Below are 23,500 nucleotides of genomic sequence, written 5' to 3'. Positions count from 1 at the left end.
TTCTATTTCTCCAATTGTGAAATTTGTGTAGTATAGAGAGGCATAGCGGGAGGTATCATAAGTGGGCTCTTAAAACAGTCTACCAACTATGAGCAGCTTCTCTCCCAACTCACATTAAACCCCCAGTGCAGCGGGACTGATGTTTTTAATGATGTTTAAAACATCATTTTCAGTTTTTAAGCTAATGTCACTACCAGCTTTGAATGCAGGGCTCAGGGGATCTGGTGATTGCAGGATGGAACAAGGGGAGTAAACCCCAGTTATAGTGATGTGCCACATCGCTCAGCCCATGTTCAAAAGTCAGAGAAACCTGCTAAGCCCAAAGGTCAAAGCCGAGTCACTCCCTCTTGCGAGGCCGTTTTGCTCTCGCCTTCCTTGGAAGGTTTGTAAAGTTCTTTTATGCCACTAGGCTAATTCCACAAGGGATCTCCAAGCAAGTAAAGTGACCATCAGCTTTCGCAGAAGGGCTCCAGTCTAAGCAACAGTTCCCAGAATTGATGGAAAAGAGATTTTTTTTTTAATTGGATTGGTCTCCTACAGCCTTCTCACTGGATTCTCCTTACTCCTTACCTTGACCCTCTCCACTATATCCCCATTCAGGCTCTCTGCCCTTCCCCCTTGCTTGCCACTCTACTCTTCCCTGCGAACAGTGGCTCTCAAACTTTAGCATCAGAATCATCTGGAGGGCTTGTCTAATGCTGATTGCTGGATTCCCGCCCCCAGGGTGTTTGATTCAGTAAGGGTTTTTGATTTGCACCCAAGAATTTGAATTTCTGACCAGACTTCAGGTGATGCTAATCTATTGTTGGGAGGTCTCACATTTATAGCCGCTGCTTTAGAGCTGCACTGTCCAATAAAATGGCAGCCCTGGCCACATGTGACTATTTACATAGAAATGAATAAAAAATAGCTAAAATAGAAATTCAGTTCTTCGGTTCCATTCACCACATTTCAAGTGCTTGAGAGCCATCTGTAGCTAGTGGCTACCATATTGAACAGCACAGCTGTAGAACATTTCCATCATCAATACAAAAAGTGTTACTGGACAGCCTACAGCCTTCTTTAGATACACTAAGTAAACCTCATGGCTTCTACCTGTTTTTTCAAGCACTTCACTTGGTGCTTCCTGATGGAGAACTGGAGTTGGATGAAGGAGAAGGTTGTAAGTCACAATTTCACCACTTACTGGTCTGTTCCCCTGGGCAAATTAATCTCTCTGCACCTTAATTTCCTTGTTCGTAAAAGAGGGATGATAATGGTAATACAGGAGAACCCCAACTTACAATGGTTCAACTTAGGATTTTTTTACTTTACGATGGTGTGAGAGCAATATACATTTAGTAGAATACAATCATTCTGTTTTTCGCTTGCAGCACAGTATTCACTAAATTACACAAAATATTCAATACCTTATTACAAAATAGGCATTATATTAGATGATTTTGCCCAACTGTATACTAATGTAAGGGTTCTCAGCTTGCTTAAGGTAGGCTAAGCTAAGCTATGATGTTTAGTAGGTTAGGTATAGTAAATGCATTTTTAATGTATAATATTTTTGACTTATTATATTTCCAACTTATGATGGATTTACTGGGGGCAACTCGTTTGTAAGTCAAAGAGCATCTGAATCACTCTGTAAAGTGTTACAAGCACTTTGTAAACTCTATAGTGACAGTTAAGTTATAGTTATTACTTTATTCTACTTTTCCACTAATACTGACCACATTTATTTAAAACCCTGGCTCACCATTGTGTTCTCCTTAAGTATTCACTTTCCTTTGCTTGCAATCCCCAGTCTGCTTAACCTGTTTTGTTTGTTTTTTAGGAGGATGAGAGAATTGGGGTTTTACTGTTTCTATTAAGTCTCTAAAGATGTTCTTGTGTGTCTATAGATCAGGTGGTCTTTCTTAGATTTTTGCTTGAATGGGCAAAGACAATGTCTATATATTTATTTTGGGATGACTCAAAAATACAATCTTACGTAAACCAATAAAGTAAAAATTTTAGGATATTGTCATGTTTTAATGCCTGACAAATATATTTTTTATTTGAGAAAAGATATATATATAAACTAGCAAGCTTTCTTCCTTGACAATCATCTGAGAGAATGTGGGTAAAAAGCAATGCTATCAAACAGGAAAATGGTTCTCCCTATGTCACCCCCAGAACCAAAGCCTGAATCCTGAGCTGCAATCTGAGTTCCTGTGCTACTCCTCAGGCTCTCTTCTATCTGGCATAGAGGTACCAGTTCAATTAATTTCCAATAAATGAGTTGAGAAATAAGTGTGTCAATGACTTTGACTTGATGCTTCCTGAACAGCCTTAATCTTGAGGATATAAGAAAGTCAACAGGACCCTAGGTGGGGCTCAGGGAAGGAATATACCAGACTTCAATAGCTTAGACAGCAAGTCACACTGATGAAACAAGGGTGCATTTATTTTTTTAAGCTACCTAACTTTTAGAAAGTAGCATTTCAAAATTAAAATGCTGTGAGGAATGGTGAAATCAAATCTGCTTCTTTGGCCCACAAAGGATATGTAAATATTTCAAGATGACAGGGTTCATGTTAGACCCACTGACCACTCTTCACTTTTACTGGATTTGGCTTTACAACACAAGATGTTATGGGCAAGCAATGTTTTTCAAACAGCTATTTCCCCCACATTAGTCAATCTGGCAGAGCTGAGCATAAGGGTAGGGGGCTGTCTTGTGCGTCAAAGAAATTTAATCTATTAGACCACTTAGAGTCTAAATGCCTTACTTGGGGATATCAGAGGAACAGGTGGTGTGGCTCTTCCTACCAGTAACTGCTGTAACCCGGCGCCAATCACATCCTTCAGGTTTGTTTTGTCCTCTGGGCCCACGGCTTGTTTGTACTGCCACTTTTCAGGCACGAAGGGCCACTTCATTTCCTTTGCCTCCTGGATCAGGGTCCTTAACTCGCTGGGGAGTAAAGCTGAAAAGGTCAGAGTTCAGGTAAGGAAATTGCAGTTAAAGAAAAGGCCGTTGAGCTACCAATGTTATGATGAAGCACCTCAGTGGCAAAAAAAAAAAAGGGAAAAACCTTTTCCCTGCCTCTTGCTGGCTGGTCTAAGCTGTTGGTTCTGACTCAAAGAATAACAGTGAGGAGCTATCTGTCAGGGGTGGCCCTGGCCGACTTTGCCCTACAGGTAAATTGGGGTAGTCAGGCATTAAGAAAGGTTTTTAGCAGGAAGTAAAGCACTTTAGTGACTATCTCTGCATGAAGAATCAGAGAAAGGAATGAAGGAAATATTATTTTCCCTGTAAAATGAGAAAGGGACTGAAATGGAATGGCATTTTGGGCTTGTGGCAGGTGGGTGATGCAGCGTTAATTTGTACAACCTCTTTCTGCTTCTCTAAGACTTCACTTTCTCATCCCTTCAATATGGACTACATTTGAATACAGACAATAACTACGAAAAACACAAATCAGATTTGAAATGGTGTAAATTAATTGTGATATGGCCCTGTTTCACATTAGTAGATATATTAAATCTCTTAATGGGCACCAAATCTACTTATAGTGGTCCATAATCTCCTATACAAACTTTGGAAACCCAAGCAGCTTTAGCAAATGGAAATTTTTCTTAAGTTTGGCACCTGAAACAGACCTGAATTAACTAGAGGCTATTTATAGTCCTGGTTAAGGACTCAGTGAGATTGCCCAAAAGTTTTGCTGCAAAATTTTTTGTGTTTGACTGCACTCCACCTGCTACTGAAGTATGAATGTAATATACAGTACATGCACCAGAAGACCCTCCTAACACTAGAAAAATTCTGAATTCTGAAGTACACATGTGATGCCAGGGTTCTGAATAAATGATTATGTATATATGGACCTGTATATATGAGTGCCATATAAAAAAAGGACCTGTATATATGACTGCCAGCTATAAATCTCTAGGTACTTGTCTTGCAAGCCTCTCATGCTCAACATCCAAAACTGAACTCATCACTTTTTTCTAAATCTGTTTTCCCTTATAAATCTCTACTTTAATGACTGGCACCACCATTTACTAAGTTCCCTGAATCTGAAACCCAGGAATCAGTCTAGACTTTGTGTTCTCTCTTCTTCCCCAAACCTAATTGGTTGTCAAATCCTGTGGCTCCTAAAATCCATTTCCTCCTCTTCCTTGGCAGTAATTCTTGCCTGAATTATTGTCTGAATCTTGCTCCATCCAGTCCCTCTTGCACATTGTCAAGCCTCATTTTTCTAAAAACAAGATGGACCAGTCCATTGCCCTGAATAAAAATCTTCAATGGTTTGGCAAATCCTGTTCTGGCTGTTTGGATTGCCTTCCCCCAGTGCCTTGTGACCAAATTCAGGCCCACTGGCTTCAGCACTCAATGCAAACATTGCCACTTCTCCTCAATCCACCGTGACCTCACAGTGGAATTGAGCACCTGCTCTGAGCACTTCCAAACCCAAGGAAGCAGGCTCTTTTCAGCCATCATCCCACTGCTCTGTAACTATTTCTGTCTCTCACTGGACTGCTATCTCCCTGAAGACAAGCATCATGTCTCATCATTTTTATAAGTCACACCATGATGGGTGAAAGACCAGTATGATTAAAAGACAAGGTTCATCTTCTAGCTGGCCCTTTGAAAATATTTTTATATCATCTATAAAAAAGACATGGTTCATCTAGTATCTATGTGAAACATATTAAATACAGCAAAAGAGATATGACAGAAAGAACAAAAGAAAAAAGGAGAGAGAAAATCTAACTTGGTCTGTGATCCCTTTTTATGAGCCATTTAGAACCATTTACGAACTGGGCAAATGTAAGGAAGTTTTCTGGTGGGGAAGGACTGTTTGGCATTGAGGGGATATCACATGGGCTATGCCAATGAATGATTCACACTGATTACCAAGGATGGCTTACAGGTATCACACTGAAATTATCACCCCCATCTCCACTGAGCAGTCCAGGACTACTGAGCATCTACTGTGTGACTGATGGTGCTCCCCCTTGAAAGCAGACCCACAGGATTAGGGACTTCGGTGGCCACATTCTGCTGGAAAACCTGACCCTCTTACAGCCACTGACATAATTTCAACTTCTGAAACTGTTTTCAATATAGTTGTAGAGAACATTTCTTCAAGAGCATTTCTAAACAGTCACAGACAGGATGACCCCTTAGTCCTGTTTGCTTAGGACCGTCCTGTGTGGTCCTAGGGTCCTTATTAACAGTGCTCCTTTTCACTCTCAGAAGTGTCCCAGTTTAGCTAATAAATTATTTAAATTATTTGAACACTGAGTCAGTATGAGCAGTCACATGACAAAGGAAATGTGATTTCTGGGTTCATATAATTTTATCACACTTTGGACTGAATAGTGTTCATATTTTCAAATTTCTTCATGGTAATGGAAAAGTCTGTTCTTTACAACTAACTCATTTTTGCCTTCTTCACATCACCCTTTCCCCACACCTCACGTCAGAATGTCCTGTGGGGCACCCTGAAATAAAATATGCCTCTAAACTATGTTTTTAAAATGTATCTCTGGATTTCAGTTCCTTCTCCATCTCTGGGGAAGTTGCTGGGGTAGTCACCCATGCTGACAAGGACAGTTTCTGAGGGAAAATCATGGCGTCGAGAGGAGGAAGGAGAAGAAGAAAAACCTCAGTGTTTGTGTTGCAGGGCCTGCTGGCTCGCCCCGCTGCCATAAGTGACCCTGTACTAATGCCTTTCTCTGGGAGCACATGCGGTGACGACATCGGTGGCGGCACGACCCGCCTGCTCGAGCCGCTCCGCAGCCACCTGCCGAGGGAAGGGATCCGGTGCAGGCTGCACTCCAGCCGCACGGTGGGCTCGGGTGGGACGCGCAGCGCCGCCCTTGGGCTGGGGCTGATGCTACGGCTGCCAATGGCTCCGCTTAGGCGGCGTCCTTCCCCGTCCGTTTATTGGATTCAGCCAATGCCGGGCAGTCAGCCCCAGACCCAGCAGTAACCTCCTCTGCCTCTCTGATCACTTACTTCCCCAAGCAGCTTACCTGAAGAGCCATGTCTAATTTAGTGATTTTACAGCCGTGATTTGCCTTATCTGGAACTAAACTGATTACTTCTTCTATTCTGTGGCACTCGGGAAGAAAAAGAAAAGAAAATGCTACTCAATTGGGAGCTCAGAGTCTTCACCAGGGAGAACACAAAGCTTAAAGGAATTTGGCTGAGGAGACAAAGGGTGTGGTGTAGTAAAAGGGAGAGAAAAACTTCAGTGGAAACAACAGAACACAACACACCGCCCCTGGGGAGAACTAGGGCCAGCCATAGAGCATATTCTATAGGTGCCAAGTACCTGCCATTCCCTGACAAAGGCTGACATCTGTGAGAGTGATCTCAGGCTGACAGGCACATGGAGCCAGGAAGCAAAGTCACACATTGGTGTATCACAGAAACTGAGGCTGTGAAATGACTGGACGTAGGGGATTTTTATCTTGAAAGGAGGACAAATGACAGATTACAAATAATTAAGACTTCCATAGTGCCCTTGTAAAAATGTATGTGCCTATGTACAAGAACTCAGGAGAAAAGACTCTCCCAGAACTTTTTCCCATTACATAATGAACAACAGCAAAAAATGAGGAGTGTGCATTTTATTTGGGAATCTTGTTTCTGTGAGGAATAGCAAAGTGCTAAAAATACTGAGAAAAATATTAAAAGCATGTAAAAAGGACAGTACTTATGGAAGTGGAGGAAAATTTATTCAAATACTAAAAAGAAATCTAAAAAAAAAAAACACAGAAGGTTGCCTCTCAAAAATTGGTTAAAGAAGAAATAAGAATTGCTTTAACTTTCTAGACTTTGTGATGGAAACTTCCCAAACAATGACTTATCTGATACTCTGAATGGCACAAAGAATAAAATGAGCAAAAAGCCAAAATCTTAAAACCTGATAATGATGCAATCAGTATTTGTCGAGATGAGAGAATTTATTTTACAAATGGTGTGAGAATATAGCAGGAAGAATGTATTGGTGATCAAAAAAGTGAGATTGGACTGGTGAGATGACGTATTTATGGAAACCCTAGAAGTCTATGGAAACTGATGAGGCAAAAAATCCTAGTTTGAAAAAAAGTATGTGCCACCATTCAGAAATTGCTTCAATTTTTTAATAATTGAAATTTACGTGCACCAGCCAACTTGGATCCTTTGTTCTTCTTGAACTAAACTGTTTCTTGTAGCCTCATGTTTACTGAAGCCTAAAATTAGAACTGACAGCAATTCAGTGCAACAAAGTGGGCTTCCTCCCCTGCCCGTCCGCCTGCAGCCCATGTCCCATTCATGCCCTAGAAATCCACTCATCTCTCGGTGGTCATCTGCCAAGAGAAGAAAAATAGGGCAGAGATGGGAACGTGTCGTTCAGGCAGGGGACAGGAGAGTGAACCTGCTGGCTCACCCCTGCTGCCTCCCATCAGAACCTCACCTCTGCAGCGCTGGTCCTCGCTCTTGTCCTCTTCCGACACATCTGGCGCTTCCAACAAGAGCTGGTCCAGCACTTGTTTGCACTCTTGCAGTAGCACAGCTACCACTTTTTGGTTATTCATGATGATTACGATGAATTGGGTGTCCCTGGGTCTAGGGTGATCAATTACCTAGGAGAAGACATTGATTCTCAATAAAGGAGCCCCTTGAAGTCCGAAGTACCTGGTGAACAAAAGAGAGGGAAAGATGATTAACTGAAGCATCATCAATTATCTGTGAGACTCAAGCAGGGAGAGATAATAGGGCAAACAGAGGAAAATACATGTCAGCCCCGGAGGACTTTATTAGAGGAGTGTGTGAAATTACTGCAGGACCTGGCTAGATGGGCAGCACCTCCGAAGGCCTCAGAGTGCAGAAGCGAGAGGGGCCTGGTACAGACCCCAGTTATCTATCCACAGTGACGTCAGTGGAATCACATGGGACAAATGAAATGAATATACTGCATGATTTATTTATCTTCTGCATACTTCACATCAGTGCCTCTGGAGCTCAGTGGCACCACACTCTCTGCTCTCTAGAAGTCCACAGGAAGCATCTGGCTAACAGTTCTAATATTAGACACTAGTACACGGTAATAACCCACTGCTGATTTCCCCTGTGCAGTATTCTTCATAATATTTAGCATGATATAATTTGGACCAAGATAGGCAATGACAAATGCCAAATTTAAAGCTCTTCACTGCCAGGAACATTACCAAGTCAAATAGAGAACTGATATCCTAGAAAACCCAATTTCCCAAATCCATCAAATGGATGGATCTGTCATATGGATCTACTTATATTGTCATTTAACATATATACAATTGAGAGATTTCTTAACACAAATATTAGTGTGATTAATGAGCTACTGCCGTCAAGGTAATTTCAAGAATGAAATAACTTACTAACAGCACAAAAAAAAAATGCCTGACAAACACATAGAAAAGCATTATTCAATTAACAAATCTTTTTGTCTATCTTTCTTTTGTTAAAGTATTATATTGTAAATGAAAGACAGGAAGTTATTCTCTCTTAGACATTGTCAGAATAGACAGTGGAGCAGCTGTCAGGTTTAGACACTCCTGGAGGGCATGTAGAATTTTATTACCAAAAGCAAGAGAGTCTGAAAGGGAAGAAAGTAACAGATATATGGATGGCTCTAGTTATTCTGTCTCTGAGCTTATGCATGCAATGAAGAAACCATTGAAAATATTAAAGCAGTGAATTATTGTGTTGGTGTTGGGATTAAATGTGCTCTACTAGCCAATGGTTTCTTAACTAACTTTAAGAAGTTGGTTTTGAATTTGAAATAGCAAGAAAGCCTTTTTCTCTCTCTCATTTTCTACTCTGTGACTTAACAGGAGCAGAAAATGAAAGCTGAGCTAACTGTGTAATCTAAATTTTGTGTTTTTCATACTAACTTGGCAGGTATACTTCATATCTCCATATACTTTGTGTTTTTACACACACACACACACACACATTACACACATACATTACAGAGCTAGAACTGCCAAAGCAAAGCTTGAGGTTATTACAGGCTTGTTTCATTTAAAATACTAATGTATTTGTTGATGAAGAACACAAGCAGAGTGCTCAAATACAAAATTTGTGTTACTTGAAAGGGCATTCACTTAAGTGAGATACTGAGGAATTAGTCACTAAGAGCAAGTCTAACCATTGGTGTCTCTGTGCCACTTTTTGGTAATTCTTGGAATGTTTCAAACTTTTTCATTATTATTATATCTGTTATGGTGATCTGAGATCAGTGATCTTTGATGTTATTATTGTAATTATTTTGGGGCACCACAAACTGTCTGGGAGCCAGCAAAGTTAATCCATAAATATTGTGTGTCTTCTGACTGCTCCACTGACCACTCATTTCTTCATATATTTTCCTCTCCTCAGGCCTCCCTATTCCCTGAGACACAAAAAATATATTAAAATTCGGTCACTTAACAACCCTACAGCAGCCTCTATGTGTTCAAGTGAAAGGAAGAGTCACACATCTAACACTTTAAGTCAACAGCTAGTAATGTTAAGCTGAGACAGAAAGGCATGTTGAAAGTCAAGATAGGCCAAAAGATAGGCCTCTTGTGACAAACATCCAAGATGTGAATGCAAAAAAAAAAAAAATTTTTCTTGAAGAAAAGGAAAAGTGCTACTCCAGAGAACACACAGGTGGTAAGAAAGTGAAACAGCCTTATTGCTGATATGGAGAAAATTTTAATGGATAGAGAATTAAACCAGCCACAACACTCCCTTAAGCCAAACCCTCATCTAGAGTAAGGCCCCATCTGTCTTCAACTCTGTGAAGACTGAGAGAGGTGAGGAAGCTGCAGAAGAAAAGTTGGAAGCAGGAAGAGGTTAGTTCAAGAGTTTTAAGGAAAGAAGCCATCACCAGAACATAAAAGTGCAAGATGAAGCAGCAAGTGCTGATGTAGAAGCTGCAGCAAATTATATAGAAAAGCTAGTTAAGATAATTGATGCCCAGCCTGGGCAACAGAGGGAGACCCCATCTCTACAAAAAATAAAAAAATTAGCTGGGTGTGGTGGTGCACACCTGTGGTCCTAGTTACTCAGGAGGCTGAGGTAGGAGGATTGCTTGAGCCCAGGAGATTGAGGCTGGAGTGAGCTGTGACTGCACCACCACACTCCAGCTGGGTGACAGAGAAAGGCTCTGTCTCAAAAAAAAAAAAAAAAAGAAAAAGATCACTGACGAAGGTGGCTACACTAAACAACAGATTTTCAGTGGTGACAAAACAGCCTTGTAGTGGAAGAAGATACCATCTAGGACTTTCATATCTAGAGGGGAGGAGTCAATGCCTGGCTTCAAAGCTCCAAGGACAGGGTGACTCTCTTGTTAGAGGTTAATGCAGCTGGTGGCTTTACGTTGAAGCCAGTATTCATTTACTGTTCTGAAAACCCTAAGACCCTTAAGAATTATACTAAATCTACTCTGCCTGTGCTCTATAAGTGGAACAACTAAGCCTGATAACAGGATATCTGTTCACAACATGGTTTACTGAATATTTTAAGTTCCCTGTAGAGACCTACCTCCCAGAAAAAAAGATTTCCTTCAAAATGTTACTGCTCATTGACAGTGTACCTGGTCACTCAAGAGCTCTGATTGAGATGTACAAGATTAATGTTGTTCTTATGCCTGCTGATATAACATTCATTCTACAGCACATGGGTCAAGAAATAATTTCAACTTTTAAGTCTTCGAAGAAATTCATTTCATAAGGCTATAGCTTATAGTGATTACAGCTTATATCTTTTATAGTAATTTCTTTGATGGATCTGGGCAAAGCAAATTCTTCTAATGGACCTTCTGAAAAGGATTCACCATTCTAGACACCACTAAGAACATTCGTGATTCATGGGAGAGGGGCAAAATATCCACATTAACAGGAACTCAGGAGAAACTGAGTCCAACCCTCATAGATAACTGTGGAGTGTTCAAGACTTCAGTGGTGGAAGTAGCTGCAGATGTGGTGGAAATAGCAAGAGAACTAGAATTAGAAAAGCCTAAGATATGACTGAATTGCTGCAATCTCATGATAAAACTTGAATGAATGGGATGTTGCTCCTTATAGATGGGCGAGGAAGGTGGTTTCTTGAGATGAAATCTACTCCTGGTAAAGATGCTGTGAACATTGTTGAAATGGCAACAAACCATGTAGTATATTATGTAAACTTAGTTGGTAAAGCAGCAGCAGGATTTAAGAGGACCGACTGCAATTTTGAAAGAAGTTCTACCATGGGTGAATGCTATCAGACAGCATCACATGCTACAGAAAAATCTTTAGGAAAAGGATGACTCAATCCATGTAGCAAACTTCATTGTTGTCTTAATTTAAGAAATTGCCTTAGCCACTCCAGCCTTCAGCAACGGTCACTCTGATCAGTCAGCAGCCATCAACATTGAGGCAAGACCCTCTACCAGCAGAAAGATTAGGACTTGCTGAAGGCTCAGATAATCATTAGCATTTTTTAGCAATAAAGTATTTCTTAATTAAGGTGGGTACTTTTTTAGACATAATATGATTGTACACTTACTAGACTATAGCATAGTGTAAACATAACTTTCATTAATATTATGCACTGGGAAACAAAAACATTCATGTAACTCACCTTTTTTTTATTTTAATTTTTTTTAAGAGATGGGTCTCACTATGTTGTCCAAGCCACACTCAAACTCCTAGGCTCAAGTGATACTCCCACCTCAGCCTCCCAAGTAGGATTACAGGTACGCACCACTGCACCTGGCTTTGTGTGACTCACTTTATTGTGATACTTGCTTCTGTGCAGAGGGTTGGAACTGAATCCACAATATCTCTGAGGTACACTTGTACAAATTTAATCTCTTTTCTGTTTGGGATACTTCAAAAAAGTATTTCTGTATAGATTGGGTGTTGAACTAAAAGGTTTCCAATGTCCCTTTTAACTCAAATGTCTATAAGTCACAATGTTTTATGCCACAAGCTGGCTATTAGCCTGCCTATCTAGGAAAAGAACTAAGCAGTAAAGGCTGCTCAGAATTTTATCCTCATACTGCTACTGCAAAGAGTACAGGAGCATATGTTTATTCCTTCTGAGTACCGCAGTGAGCTGATAAAAGAGCTAATTACTGAGCTACAGTGAACAAGAGGCCCTGAAGCAATGAAGCAATGATATCTCATTCCCATCATTCCTTGAGAGAGGGAGATATTGGCTAAAATGGGAGGTTAGCATTGAGATTAAAATATACATTTGGTGGTTTAGAAGGTTAAGAAGAAACTTTGCTTGGCGTGAGCTGCAGGTAAGTTGGAGACTCATTTTTCTTCAAGTCCAAAATTAAAGCAAGAAGGGGGTTCTCTTTCCTAGCATTCTTTTGTAGAACTTCATCTAGAAAGAGAGGTGTAACAAAGAAATAGGAAGAGCTCACGCACAAAGAAATAAAACTGCATTATAATTTTAGTACCACATCATCCTTTTGTCTAAAGGCTTATGTTTTCTTAGCGCTGTATCATTCCCTTAAGGTAGAAAGTAGTCTTTTGTTGAACTCATAGAAGCAGAGAGTAGGGTGGTGGTTACCAGAGACTGCAGGATGGGGGAATTAGGGAGATGTTGGTCAAAGGATACAAAATTTCAGTTAGACAGGAGGAAAAAGTTCAAGAGATCTATGGGATGTCATGGTGATGATAGTTAAAAACAACGTATTATATACCTGCAAATTGCTAAGAGAGTAGATTTTAAGTGTTCTCACCACAAATAATGGTATGTGAGATAATGTTAATTAGTTTGATTTAACCATTCTATAATGTATGACCATAAATATATATAATTTAATCTGTCAATTAAAATAAAATTAAAAAAGAAAGTAGGCCAGGCACGGTGGCTCACGCCTGTAATCCTAGCACTTTGGGAGGCCAATGCAGGTGGATCACGAAGTCAGGAGATGGAGACCATCCTGGCTACGGAGAAACCTGGTCTTTACTAAAAATATAAAAAATTAGCCGGGTGTGGTAGCTGGCACCTGTAGTCACAGCTACTTGGGAGGCTGAGGCAGGAGAATGGCATGAACCCGGGAGGTGGAGCTTGCAGTGAGCCAAGATCGCGCCACTGCACTCCAGCCTGGGCAACAGAGCAAGACCCCGTCTCAAAAGAAAAAAAAAAAAAAGAAAGAAAGTAGTTTTCTTTATATTGACAAATTGGAGTAAATTTTAATTACTCTGTTTCTGTAAATGACTTAAGTAGAAACAGCATATAGTAATGAAAAGAGGACCCAGAAATAGGAAACTAATGCACACAAGAGTGTTCAACAGATATTTGTTGATTAATTCCACTTTATCATTAACTATTTGTAAGACTTCTGAGATTCACTTTTGAGATTGACTTTTCTCATCTGTATTTTTGAAGGAATTGGTTGGAACAATTGTTAAGATGCTTCTAGCTCTTAAATTACATACTCAGCAGCAGTCTAAATAGACCATGTTGTTTATTGCCAACTAATATTTGATATTTGTTTATTAAGAAATTCCCTAGCTCTTTTGAGAACCCTTGCATATCGTTTTTATGTATGTATATTTTTGTGTGGTTAGAAATATTGACTTGAATTTTAGAAGTCGATTACTAAATATACTTATTTGCTTTGGTTTCCTCACTTGCAACACCAATTCCTGATGCACAAGATCATAAATCTCTTCCTTTTGTCTAAGTGATGTGAAAGAGAGATAGGGCATGCAGTTGTATGAAGGCAAACAACAGGACTTGACCTAATCACTTGAGTAAAGCTAGGGCAGATCAAGGGAGGCTTCTTTGAGAATGTGATGCCTGAATTAAGCTTTGAAAGAGTGATAGTGCTTAATGAAGTTAAAATGGTGGGGAATGGCTCTTATGTAGAAGGAACTAGAGAGGAAATGAAAGACGGAGAGGTTGGCTGAACTAGCGTTAAAAGGAGAAAGTTGATATGAGGTGGGACTGGAGAGGTAAATACAGGCTGTGCAGGCCTATGTGTGCCTGGTAAAAAATTGTGTCTTCACCCTAAGAGTGCTAGGAAACTACTGGTAGCAGGAGGACCAGGGCCAGATGTGCATTTGGAAAAAATCACTCTGTTTTAGCTGTAGTGCATACGTTAGGGTGGGGGTTTGCCGGGAGGTAACTGCGGGAAGATCAGTTAGGTATTATTGCAAAAATTCACACGGAAAGTATCAGGACTTTCAACCAGAGCGATAGTATTAGAGATGTAGAAAACTGGACAGAATTGAGAGCTGTCTGGGAAATAAATGCAATATTGGCATTGGATGGATATGAATGTTATTAAGAATGAGTATCAGTTTCTCCTTCACCATAGATCAAAACTGAATGGACAACGTTATCATGTTTTGAGACAAGAAGCGTAGAAGAGATCTTCCAGGAAAAGACATAAATGCATCTATTCTGTATTTCTACATATAAAAGTAAGTTAGATAAATCATATCATCCACAATAAGAAATCATATTTTAGCCAAGACAACATTTCTAAAAAGAAGAGATTTCCAAGGTAATTCATGTTTAGTATTTGCAGTTCCCCAGAAATGTACTGAAGACATTCTTCATACTTTTTGAAAGTCACAGCATTTTCCCTTTTCTCTGTAGAATTCAGAGGAGACAATAGGAAGAAAATACTGTAACATGAGAAACGCTTTGGAATCCAACCATCTGTCCAGAATTGTATGGTTCATTGTTAGGCATAACAGAGGCTGGAGCCCAGGAACTTTCCTTCAGGCAACAGTCTGGCTGGAAATTTTGGTCAACTTCATTTATAAAGGAATCATTTTCAATCTCAACACATATCGGTTTTTCCTCCCCTGAACTGTGGCATTCTGTGAGCTGTATATTGTTTTTACTTTTAAATAATGGGAGTTCCCCAGTATGTTTGGTAATCAATGAATTACTTTTTCTCTTTTAACATCCCTCCCCTGTATTTTTTTTTCTTAAAAATCAAATCTATTTGAAAGGGTCCAGGAAAAGCAATCAGACCATACAAACAGATAATTCTGGAATAAATACCCAAAAAAGTTAGAGTGATACACTTTAAGGCACATGTGCACACTCACAGCTAAGTGGTCATGTGTTTATACATGCTGTACGTGATTTTGATATGTAAATTCTTCAGTTCTATTGGTAACTTAGAATTTAGTTGAGTGGCTTAGTTATGGGATAATTGACAAATCAGCTATTATAAAAAGTAACCAAACCAGTGGATTATTCAAAGCTCCGTTTCTTTTAGCATCTGTGTTTGAGTCTTTTCCACTGGACAATTAGTACCCCTATTAGGGAATATGTCAAGGAAAATAAAATGACTCCAAAGCTATTCCATTGTCTACTGGTTGCCACTGCTATTATAACCCACTAGCCAACTAGTTAGAATCCCCAAGCTAGAAGATGTGGAGAAGGGTAAAGAAATATGAACGATGATCTTTACTGTCAAGGAATTTACAATATAATTAGAAGGATAAGATGCAAATATACTAAAAGGTAAACTAGATAAATATAAAGGGCATATAATACACAATTGTACTCTGCAAGCTCAATTTAAATTATCTATGTTGGAATTCAATTAATCCTTGGTTAGATTCATAAGCAAGCCCACAGAGACTATTTAATTCATATGTACATGAATAATTATTCTAAAACAAATTTTCTTTTCTTTTTCTTTTTGAGATGAGTCTCACTCTGTCACCCAGGCTGGAGTGCAGTGGTGCAATCTCGGCTCACTGCAACCCTCTACCTCCTGGGTTCAAGCGATTCTTGTGCCTCAGCCTCTGAGTAGCTGGGATTACAGGCATGCACCACCACGCCCAGCTAATCTAAAACGTCTTTTTAATCTACACTCATTTCTCATATTGTTTCTATGAGAAAAGGTATTCTTGTCTCTAATGTACAACAAAAATACATTTCTCTAATCAGGCACCAAGCAATGACAATCCAGCTGTTCCCACCATTTCACTCTTCTCTGAGCACCCATAGACATAAACTATCACGATATTGCCTCTTGCACTGATTGGCAGTAGAAGTGGGGAAACAAATGGAGAAAGAGGAAGCTGACTAGAGAGTAAAGCAAGTGTGGGGCTCAGAAAGATATTATTGGGTAACAGGCATTTGTCAGCATTTTAAAACTGCATTAAAAGGGAGAAGAAGGCAACTTCTAAGTCACCAAAAACATAAAAAAGTAGACTTCTACTTCTAGCATTGAGGAAGACTATCTAACACTCCCACTGAAAACAATAAAAAATGCTGCAAAAACATTTTAAATCTCTAAAATATGTCAATAAAATGGCAAGAGAGGAAGCAGTACTCAGAAAACAAAAAACAAGTAAAAGCTGGAACCTAAAAAGTTAACTGCAATACAGAAGCTAGCCGTTGCCTTGATTGTATTTGCCAAACTGTGAACTTAAAACTGGTTTCACTGTCTTGTAAGGTGAGAGGGGAGAAAATGAAACCAAAGGCCTTAACTGAGGTAGGAATTTAAATGGAGACTGCACACCCCATGCATAAAACTGAGATCCTAAAAGGTCGCACCTTCAGTGTGAGAGTGAGCTAAAAAATAAATCCTCATCCTCTCCCCTCACCTCCCAGGAAAATTGTCTGTGGCAAAACATGCTGCTTGATGGAGGGGAACAAAAATTTTTCCCTTGAGAATGTGAAGCCACAAAGTCCATAAAACCTCTAGCTAATGATTAATTTAAAATAAATTATTCAAAATGATTAGGTTAGTAGTGTTCCCAGTCAACTGGTGTGACTAAATATAATCCTTTCTTAAAAAAATTAACCTCAATCCAAGCTTCAAAGAATTCCCACCCATAAAATACTAAGACGCATGAGCTCCTGATCAAATCTCACAAAATACATAAGGCAAAAAGAAATCATGAATGAAAGCAGAAACAGCAGATACTAAAATCAGACCCACAAAGACTTTAGATAATGGAGTTAACAGATATAGACTATAAAATATATATGTTTAATATATTTAAGGAACTGAATTAATGTGTTGAAAATATTAATAAACAGCACAAGCTACAGAGAAGGCATAAGCAGATTGACTAAGAATAAGAATTTCTAGAAATAAAGATATAAAAATTAAAAATTCAATGAATGCATAGATTCGATAAAAATATTCACTCTAGGTGGGGATCAGTGGCTCATGCCTGTAATCCCAGTACTTTGGGAGGCGGAGGTGGGTGGATCACTTGAGGTCAGGAGTTCGAGAGCAGCCTGGCCAACATGGCAAGACCCTGTCTCTACTAAAAATACAAAAATTAGCCAGGCGTGGTGGTGCGCGTGGTAGTGCAATGAATTATAGGTGGCCAGCTACTCACGAGGCTGAGGCAGGAGAATCACTTAAACCTGGGAGCCAGAGGTTGGAATGAGCCAACATCATGCCAACTGCACTCCAGCCTGGGCAACAGAGCGAGACTCCATCTCCAAAAGAAACAAAAATAATTAGCTCTAGCTGAAGATAGAATTTTTGAGCTGGATAATAAATCAGAATATATCACTTAGAATTCAACAGAAAAAAGGCAGAGAAATAGAATATATGAAGACAGGCTAAAAAACAGGAAATAATTTGTAGAAAAGGTCTAACATATGTCTAATCAGAGTCTTAGATGGGAAGAAGGGGGAGCAGCAGTAGAACCATTTGGAGAGATAATTGTGATTGCAAATTTTTTGAACAGGAGACAGAAATATAGTCATCTTTCTGTATCCATGGGAGAATGGTTCTGGGACCCTCCTCAGATACCACTTTCAAAGAATGTTCAAGTCTCTTATATAAAATGGTGTAGTAGTTACACATTTGCCCCTATATTTTAAATCATCTCTAGATTACTTATAATACCTAATGTAAATGGTTGTTATGCTGCATTTTTAATTTGTATTATTTTTTGATATTTTTTGTATTTTCATTTTTTACATTAAAAAAACCTTTTATCATAATTAAGCGTAAGACAGAAACTAGTAAAAAATACAGATAAAAAGGAAAACTGAAATTCTCCTTGATCCCAACACTAGAAATAACCAGTTAATATTCTGATGTATAGTCTACTGTTCTTTTTTATAGGCATACACATGTTTTTCAAATTACAGTTGGGATCAACAGTGTATACACTGTTTCATAACCTACTTTTTATTTACTTATTTATTTTATTTCAATAGCATTTTGGGGAACAGGTGGTGTTTGGCTACATGAATAAGTTCTTTAGTGGTGATTTCTGAGATTTAGGTGAACCCCATCACCTGAGCACTGTACACTGTACCCAATGTGTAGTCTTTTATTCCTAACCCACCTTCCACCCTTTCCCCTAAGTCCTCGAAGTCCACCGTATCATTCTTATGCCTTTGTGTGTTCATAGCTTAGCATCCACTTATGAGGGAGAACATACGATGTTTGGTTTTCCATTCCTGAGTTACTTCTCTTAGAATAATGGTCTTTAATTCCATCCAGGTTGCTGCAAGTGCCATTATTTCATTTCTTTTTATGGCTGAGTAGTAGTCCATGGTGTATATATACCACAATTTCTTTACCCACTCATTGATTGATGGGCATTTGGACTGTTTCCATATTTTTGCATTTGTGAAATGTGCTGCTATAAACATGCATGTGCAAGTATCTTTTTCATATAATGACTTCTTTTCCTCTGGGTAGATACCCAGGAGTGGGACTGCTGGATCAAATGGTAGTTCTACTTTTAGTTCTTTAAGGGATCTACACACAATTTTCCATAGTTGTACTAGTTTACATTCCCACCAGCAGTGTAAAATTATTCCCTTTTCACAACATCCATGCCAACATCTATTATTTTTTTGATTTTTTGATTATGTCCATTCTTGCAGGAGTAAGGTGGTATCACATAATGGCTAAGATTTGTATTTTCCTGATCATTAATGATGTTAAGCATTTTTTTCATATGTTCATATGTTGTATATCTTTTTTTGAAAACTGTCTATTCATTTCCTTAGCCCACTTTTTGATGGAATTGTTTGTTTTTTTTTTCTTGCTGATTTATTTGTAGATTCTGGAAATTAGTCCTTTGTTGGATGTATAGATTGAGAAGATTTTCAAGGTTGTCTGTTTACTCTGCTGATTGTTACTTTTGCTGTGCAGAAGCTTTTTAGTTTAATTAATCTCATTTATTTATCTTTGTTTTTGTTGCATTTGATTTTCTTGGGTTCTTGGTCAAGAAGTCTTTAAAGGCCTGAGCCAATGTCTAGTAAGATTTTTCCAATGTTATCTTCTATAATTTTTATGGTTTCAGGTCTTAGATTTAAGTCTTTAATCCATCTTGCGTTGATTTTTATATATAGAGAGAGATGAGGATCCAGTTTTATTCTTCTACATGTGGCTTGCCAATTATCCCAGCACCATTTGTTGAATAGGGTGTCCTTTCCCCACTATATGTTTTTGTTTACTTTGTCGAAGATCAGTTAACTGTAAGTATTTGGCTTTATTTCTGGGTTCTCTATTCTGTTCCATTGGTCTATGTGTCTATTTTTATACCAGTATCATGCTGTTTTGGTGACTATGGCCTTATAGTATAGTTTGAAATCAGGTAATGTGATGCCTCCAGATTTGTTCTTTTTGCTTAGTCTTGCTTTGACTATGCAGTCTCTTTTTTGGTTCCATATGAATTTTAGGATTTTTTTTCTAGTTCTGTGAAGAATTACGACAGTATTTTGATGGGAATTGCATTGAATTTATAGACTGCTTTTGGCAGTATGGTCATTTTCACACTACTGATTCTACCAGTCCATGAGCACAGGATGTTTCCATTTGTTTGTGTTGTCTGTGATTTCTTTCAGCAGTGTTTTGTAGTTTTCTTTGCAGAAGTCTTTCACCTCCTTGGTTAGGTATATTCCTAAGTATTGTATTTCTTTTGCATCTATTGCAAAAGAGGTTGAGTTCTTGATTTGAATGTCAGCTTGGTCACTATTGGTATATAGTAGGGCTACTGATTTGTGTACATTAATTTTGTACCCTGAAACTGCTGAATTTATTTACCAGTTCTAGAAGCTTTTTGGATGAGTCTTTAGGGTTTTCTATAATAGGTACACAATCACGTCATCAACAAACAGTGACAGTTTGACTTTTGACTTCCTCATTACCAACTTGGATGCCCTTTATTTCTTTCTCTTGGCTGACTGCTCTGGCTAGGACTTCCAGCACTATGTTGAATAGAACTGGTGAAAGTGGGCATCTTTGTCTTGTTCCAGCTCTCAGGGGGAATGCTTTCAACTTTTCAACATTCAATATAATGTTGACTGTCAGTCTGTCATAGACGGCTTTTATTACCTTAAGGTATGGCCTTTCTATACTGATTTTGCTGAGGGTTTCAATCATAAAGTAATACTGGATTTTGTTAAATGCTTTTACTGCATCTATTGAGATTTTCATGTGATTTTTGTTTTTAGTTCTGTTTATGTGGTGTATCACATTTATTGACTTGTGTATGTTAAACCATCCCTGTATCCCTTGTATGAAACCCACGTGATCACGGTGGATTATCTTTTTGGTATGCTGTTGGGTTCTGTTAGCTAGTATTTTGTTGAGGATTTTTGCATCTATGTTCATCAGGGAAATTGGTCTGTAGTTTTCTTTTTGTGATATGTTTTCCTGGTTTTGGTATTAGGGCAATAGTGGCTTCACAGCATGATTTAGGGAAGATTCCTTCTTTCTCTGTCTTTTGGAATAGTGTTAATAGGACTGGTACCAATTCTTCTTTGCATGTCCGATAGAATTCAGCTGTGAACCCACCTGGTCTTGGACTTTTATTTTTTGGGGTAATTACCATTTCAATCTCACTGCTTGTTATTGGTCTGTTCAGAGTTTCTATTTCTTCCTGGTTTAATCTAGGAGGGTTGTATATTTCTAGGAAATTATCCATCTCCTCTAGGTTTTCTAGTTTATGCATGTAAAGGTATTCATAGTAGCCTTGAATGATCTTTTGTATTTCTGTGGTATCAGTTGTAGTATCTTCCATTTCTTTTCTAATTGAGCTTATTTGGATCTTCTCTCTTCTTTTATTGGTTAACTCACAACGGTCTAACAGTTTTATTTATTTTTTCAAAGAACCAGCTTTTTGTTTTATTTATTTTTTGTATATAAATATATATATATTTAATTTAATTCAGTTCTGCTCTGATCTTTGTTATTTCTTTTCTAATGCTGGGTTTGTGTTTGCTTTGTTCTAGTTTCTCTAGTTCCTTGAGGTGTGACCTTAGATTGCCTATTTGCGCTCTTTCAGGCTTTTTAGTGTAGACATTTAATGCTATGAACTTTCCTCTTAGCACTGCCTTTTCCATATCCCAGAGGTTTTGATAGGCTGTGTCACTATTATCATTCAGTTCAAAGAATTTTTAAATTTCTACCTTGACTTTACTATTGACCCAACAATCATTCAGGAGCAGGTTATTTCATTTCCATGTATTTGCACGGTCTTGATGATTCCCTTTGATTTCCAATTTTATTCCACTGCAGACTGACAGAGTACTGGATATAATTTTGATTTTCTTAAATTTGTTGAGACTTGTTTTGTGGCCTATCATATGGCCTATCTTGGAGAAAGTTCCATGCACTGATGAATAGAATGTATATTCTGTGGTTGTTCAGTAGAACAATAACAATGTTCTGTAAATATCTGAGAAGTCCATTTGTTGTATTGTTTAAATCCATTGTTGCCTTGTTGACTTTCTCTCTTGATGACCTGTCTAGTGCTGTCGGTGGAGTACTGAAGTCCCCCACTATTATTGTGTTGCTGTCTATCTCATTTCTTAGGTCTAGTTGTAGTTGTTTGATAAATTTGGGAGCTCCAGTGTTAGATGCATATTTATTTAAGATTGTGATATTTTCCTGTTGGACTAGTCCTTTTATCATTATACACTATTCCTCTTTTTCTTTTTTAACTGCTGTTGCTTTAAAGTTTGTTTTGTTTAATATAAGAATAGCTATTCCTGCTCACTTTTGGTGTCCATTTGCATGCAATATCTTTTCCATCCCTTTACCTTAAGTTTATGTGAGTCCTTATGTGGTTGGTGAGTTATTATCCAATCTGCTATTCTGTATCTTTTAAGTGGAGCATTTAGGCCCTTTACATTCAACATTAGTATTGAGATGTGAGGTACTATTCTATTCATCATGCTGTTTGTTACCTGAATATCTTAGTGTTTTTCCATTATGTTATGGTTTTATAGGTCCTGTGAGATTTATTCTTTAAGGAGATCCTATTTTGGTGTATTTCAATGATTTGTTTCAAGATTTAGAGCTCCTTTTAGCAGTTCTTGCAGTGCTGGCTTGGTAGTGGCAAATTCTCTCAGCATTTGTTTGTCTGAAAAAGACTGTATCTTTCCTTCATTTATGAAGCTTAATTTTGCTGGATGCAAATTTTTGGCTGACAACTGTTTTGTTTAAGGAGGCTAAAGATAGGACTCCAATCCCTTGTAGCTTGTAGGGTTTCTGCTGAGAAAACTGCTGTTAATCTGATAAGTTTTCCTTAATAGATTACCTGATGCTTTTGCCTCACGGCTCTTAAGATTCTTTCCTTCGTCTTGGCTTTAGAAAACCTGATGACTATGTGCCTAGGTGATTATCTTTTTGCAATAAATTTCCCAGGTGTTCTTTGAGCTTCTTGTATTTGAATATCTAGATCTCTAGCAAGGACAGGGAACTTTTTCTTGATTATTCCCTTAAATGTGTTTTCCAAACTTTTAGATTTCTCTTCTTCCTTGGGAATACCAATTATTTGTAGGTTTAGTCCTTTAACATTATCCCAGACTTCTTGGAGGCTCTGTTCACTTTTTTTTTTAATTCTTTTTTCTTTGTCTGTCAGATTGGTTTAATTTGAAAGCCTTGTGTTTGAGCTCTGAAGTTGTTTCTTCTACTAGTTCGATTCTGTTGCTGAGACTTTCCAGTGCATTTTACATTTCTCTAAGTGTGTCCTTGATTTCCAGAAGTTGTGGTTGTTTTTTATTTATGCTATTTCACTGGAGATTTTTCCATTAATATCTTGTATCATTTTTTTGATTTCCTTAAGCTGGACTTCACCTTTCTCTGGTGCCTCCTTGATTGGCTTAATAATCGACCTTCTGAATTCTTTTTCTGGCAACTCAGAGATTTTATCTTGGTTTGGATCCATTGCTCGTGAGCTAGTGTGACCTTTTGGGGGTGATAAAAAATCTTGTTTTGTCATATTATCAGAATTGTTTGTCTGGTTATTTCTCATTTGGTTAGACTATGTCACAGGGAGGATCTAGGACTCAGATCTGCTGTTCAGGTTCTTTTGTCCCATAGGTGCTCCCTTGATGTGAGGCTCTCCCCCTTCCCCTAGGAATGAGGCTTCCTGAGAGCCAGACTGCAGTGATTGTTATTGCTCTTCTTGATTTAGCCACCCAGCAGAGCTACTGGGCTCCAGGTTGGTACTGGGGAGTGTCTGCAAGGAGTCCTGTGATGTGATCCATCTTCAGGCTTCTCAGCGATGGATACCAGCACCTACTCCA

General features: G+C 38.5%; 1 protein-coding gene across 11 annotated transcripts in view; it reads right to left on the bottom strand.

Moving 5' to 3' along the window:
- Positions 1–23,500, bottom strand: part of ALPK1 (alpha kinase 1) — a 157,508-nt gene that overhangs the window by 69,606 nt on the left and 64,402 nt on the right. For 5 of the 11 annotated variants that reach the window (XR_008524682.2, XR_010139764.1, XM_024246131.2 and 2 more), the window contains 2 exons: positions 7,449–7,669; positions 2,803–2,957 (listed from right to left, as the gene is read on the bottom strand). Coding sequence is in view for 8 of the 11 variants with exons in the window: in XM_024246131.2 (XP_024101899.1) it covers positions 2,803–2,957; positions 7,449–7,569 (276 nt within the window). In the remaining 3 variants the exon portion in view is untranslated. Of the gene's footprint in view, positions 1–2,802; positions 2,958–7,448; positions 7,670–23,500 lie in introns of those variants that run through there. The other 6 variants (XM_063723578.1, XM_054554329.1, XM_063723581.1 and 3 more) reach the window with 4 other exon arrangements.

The sequence above is a fragment of the Pongo abelii genome, chromosome 3 (assembly GCF_028885655.2).
Source record: "Pongo abelii isolate AG06213 chromosome 3, NHGRI_mPonAbe1-v2.0_pri, whole genome shotgun sequence".
Classification (NCBI taxonomy): domain Eukaryota; kingdom Metazoa; phylum Chordata; class Mammalia; order Primates; family Hominidae; genus Pongo; species Pongo abelii.
Note: the sequence above shows the minus strand (reverse complement) of the source record. Positions and strands in the feature narration are given on the sequence as shown.